Here is a 3456-nt window from a genome sequence, read left to right as displayed (position 1 = left end):
ACTCTGATGTGAGTAAGTTATAGCGCATGGTGCTCATATGATGCAACAAGACAGTTAGAATGTGTGCATACATAAGAGAATGTCATAGAAAAAGTGAGGGAGTGTGCGCATATACTTTAATTAGCATTTCTCTTAGTCCATTTCAATTAGTCTCCATAATCTGTTCTGTGATCAACATAGCATCATGCACCAAATTTGTAGGAATATAAACTCTCAGTAAATATAGACTAGAAAAGTAGCAAGCAGTTGAGAACCAAGACAAGGAATTTTGATATTTCTCTTGCCTTGGAAAAGTAATTATTACATTGTTGGCTATAGTCATGATAATTGTATTCACATGGAAACAAAAAATATCTTTACAAAAGCAAATGACTTCGTCATCTGCACCCTTTTCATTGGAGTACATATGAACAGCAAGCAAGGTAGATTTTACAAAGAAGGGAAAAGCCAGAAGTTAAACAGACAAGAGGCTGATGAAAGAAACCAAGACAAGAAGGCCATAGCAGCAGATAGTTGATATCTACCGCATAGCTTTGCTGGGCAATAGGATCGATCGGCATCGAGCAGGAGATCTGTGACACTGGCTGTTGAACATGCAGCAGCTAATGACAGATATGACAAAATCTGGGGTGTAGAAAAACTGTAATATCATTAGTGCATTAGCATGGCATGGAAACAACAAAGACTTCAAGTTTTTTAGGTCACAAATTGCACATACCATGTCTCCCAAAAAGACTATCATTACGAGTCTTCGCTGGAGGGGTAAACATTTTATAAAGACAGAGTATGCATCCACAACCAACAGTGTTATGCTCCAGGGAATTACCAAACCCATGACTGTTACCAAATAGCTGTGAATACCATAAACAAAGACAAAGGTAAAAACTCAAGTGAAGCATTGCCATTGCAACTTTTGAAACTGGGAAAACATGCATATACCCAAATCTTTTACCTCCTCCAAGCTTTATTAGACCACAAGTTTTCTATATAAACAACCACTTCACAAAGAAATATGTCGTCTTATCACTATCAAGTGGAAATCTAGAGCGTTTAAGACAGTATCATAGTTATCATAATTGCTATGAAATTGCATTACACGGATAATGGAACAAAAAATTAGAAACATTGAAGTGAAAAACGGAAAAAACAGTGCCTACAACATTGAAATACACTCAATTATCCAAAAGGATATCAGTTCAACAAAAACAACTTGAAATAATTCATTTATATTTTTTCAACTTAAATGCGCCAAAACAAAATGTATAGAATTTCTCCAGCGCTCATGCCAGAATGGACTACATGCCTATTCAATCTGATTTATCTTCACCAATAAACATGTGCACTTCCCCATTCCACAAATCAGAACCTAATAATGTTCAATGTTTCCAATCCCTCCTTAAAGTCTCATAAAGGTATTTCAATGCCAAAGTTGAAAAAATGGATCAACAGCAACAAATACGGACTCACCATTCCAAAATGTAATTTTTTTCCCATATAACCAGTCGTTTGATTTGTTTCTAAGTATATTAGTGTTATTTTCAAAATTTAAGACGATATTAATTAATTTTTCATCATTTATATTCCTATTCCTATTCTTTTACTTAACTTTTAATTAATTTAAATATATATTGTGATATATAAATAAAAAAAGTATTGAAGGTAAAGAAAACTTATTTCATTTCTTTGAAAGAAAAAGGGAGTAATGACTAAGAAACTACTCATCAACTGGTATGAATGTCTGCAACAACTACAATTAATTGAATAGGCCATCCAATTTGACTCACTTTCTTTGACTCAGTTTCTTCCACAATCCCCCCCTTCCCTTTACTCATGTTCTTTCCCCACAGTACACCACTCTCTGACACACCAATCAAAAACTCACACTTTGATTTCTGCAACAATTCATGACAAGCACAGGTACACGATCCCAAACTCAATTCTACATAAAACTTCAACATCACTAAACAAAGACCCCCCAAATCAATTACCCTTTAAAAAAATCAGATGATGGGGCATAATAAAATCGGCAAAAGTTAGCAAATTTGGTGAAGCAGTGAGTGACAGATTAAGGAAGATCCCAACTTGGATATCAAGAAGATGAACAACATGACGACACCAAAGTCAGAAACACAGAGAAAGAGAGAAAGATACCAGAAAGCTGTGTAACCGTAGAAATCAACATCCAAACACATGAAGAGAAGGGAAGCTGTGGAAAACACTGTTTGACCCAATCGGAGAGCCAAACTGGCGCTGCTTCCAAACGCCCCTGGCAGCTCCTCCATTCTACCATGGTAATTCAACCCCAAACATGCCCGTAACATGAACCACCTTAAGATTTCAGAGCTGTAATAATAATAATAATAATAAGGTAGGAATAGGAGTGTTATATGTATAATTGGTGAGAATTAGTGTATGAAAGGCACAAAAATTATTAAATAATGTGGTTACTAATCTAAATTGGAGAGGGGAATGAGTTCTTGTGATAAATAAAGTAGGTGTGGGTGGTTCTTAACCTCTCCTTCTCTTTCTTCTTTCTTCTTTCTTCTTGTTTGGAATTAGGTTCAATGGTTTTGTCGGCGCGGTACCTGGCTGGATTCGCCTACGTGGCACTTAATCATTCTGTCTTAACTGTACTACAAATAATTGCCTAAAAAATAACACGCTAACAATGAAACCAAACAGGCTTCTAATTTCTAGACTTTCATCACCACACTATAGAACTTAGCTCAGTGCCGACTCATATATCTTCACACTTCAAACACTAATTATACCTGTTAAATAACTTAATAAATTAATATTTTAATTGTTTTTTTTTAAATACTAATATATTATTATAATAGATAGTCAAATAAATGTTTTTTACTCTTTCAGTGTCAAAGTATTTTTTTTTATTCAGTACCTCGTAAAAAGCAATCTGCCCAAGACTTGTACGATTAATATGATTGACAATTTTTTTAAAAAAAAAGTCTACTTCTACACGTACTCAGAAATCGTACCCTCCACTTAACAACTATTTTAATAATATAATAATATATTAGTATTTTAAATTAAAAATAAAATAAATGTAATTAAAATATTAATATTTTAAGTTGTATAGTAGATGTATTTTATTTTACAGTTACGTGTATTTTTAAAAAATTTAAGTAATTAATAAATATTAAAAACACTTAAAACTAAAATTAATGTAATATGCACTATACAGATGTATTAAACTATTTCTTCAACTTTTTATTTCCACATATATAATTATGCAAAAAAGTAATAGTACAAGAATACTATTATTTTATCTAAGCAATAGTAACTTGTTTTTATATAATAAAAATAAAATATTACTATCTATCATTTTACTAGGAGTTCATCATGATGGAGAAATAGTTATTTACAGGAGAAAATCGAAACACGTGAAGAGAAAAACAGGGTTATGTGAGGAAGGAAGAAGGTATTGAATAAAGAAAC

General features: G+C 32.7%; 1 protein-coding gene across 1 annotated transcript; it reads right to left on the bottom strand.

Moving 5' to 3' along the window:
• Positions 1 to 246: 246 nt before the first annotated feature.
• LOC137808359 (CASP-like protein ARALYDRAFT_485429) lies at positions 247 to 2547 on the bottom strand. The gene is made up of 3 exons (XM_068609428.2): positions 2152 to 2547; positions 719 to 851; positions 247 to 624 (listed from the first exon to the last, which is right to left on the bottom strand). Exons 1-3 carry the CDS (start codon positions 2319 to 2321, stop codon positions 430 to 432), a joined length of 498 nt encoding a protein of 165 aa, XP_068465529.1. The 5' UTR covers positions 2322 to 2547; the 3' UTR covers positions 247 to 429.
• Between the last annotated feature and the right edge of the window lie 909 nt (positions 2548 to 3456).

The sequence above is a fragment of the Phaseolus vulgaris genome, chromosome 3 (assembly GCF_051622355.1).
Source record: "Phaseolus vulgaris cultivar YP4 chromosome 3, ASM5162235v1, whole genome shotgun sequence".
NCBI lineage: Eukaryota > Viridiplantae > Streptophyta > Magnoliopsida > Fabales > Fabaceae > Phaseolus > Phaseolus vulgaris.
Note: the sequence above shows the minus strand (reverse complement) of the source record. Positions and strands in the feature narration are given on the sequence as shown.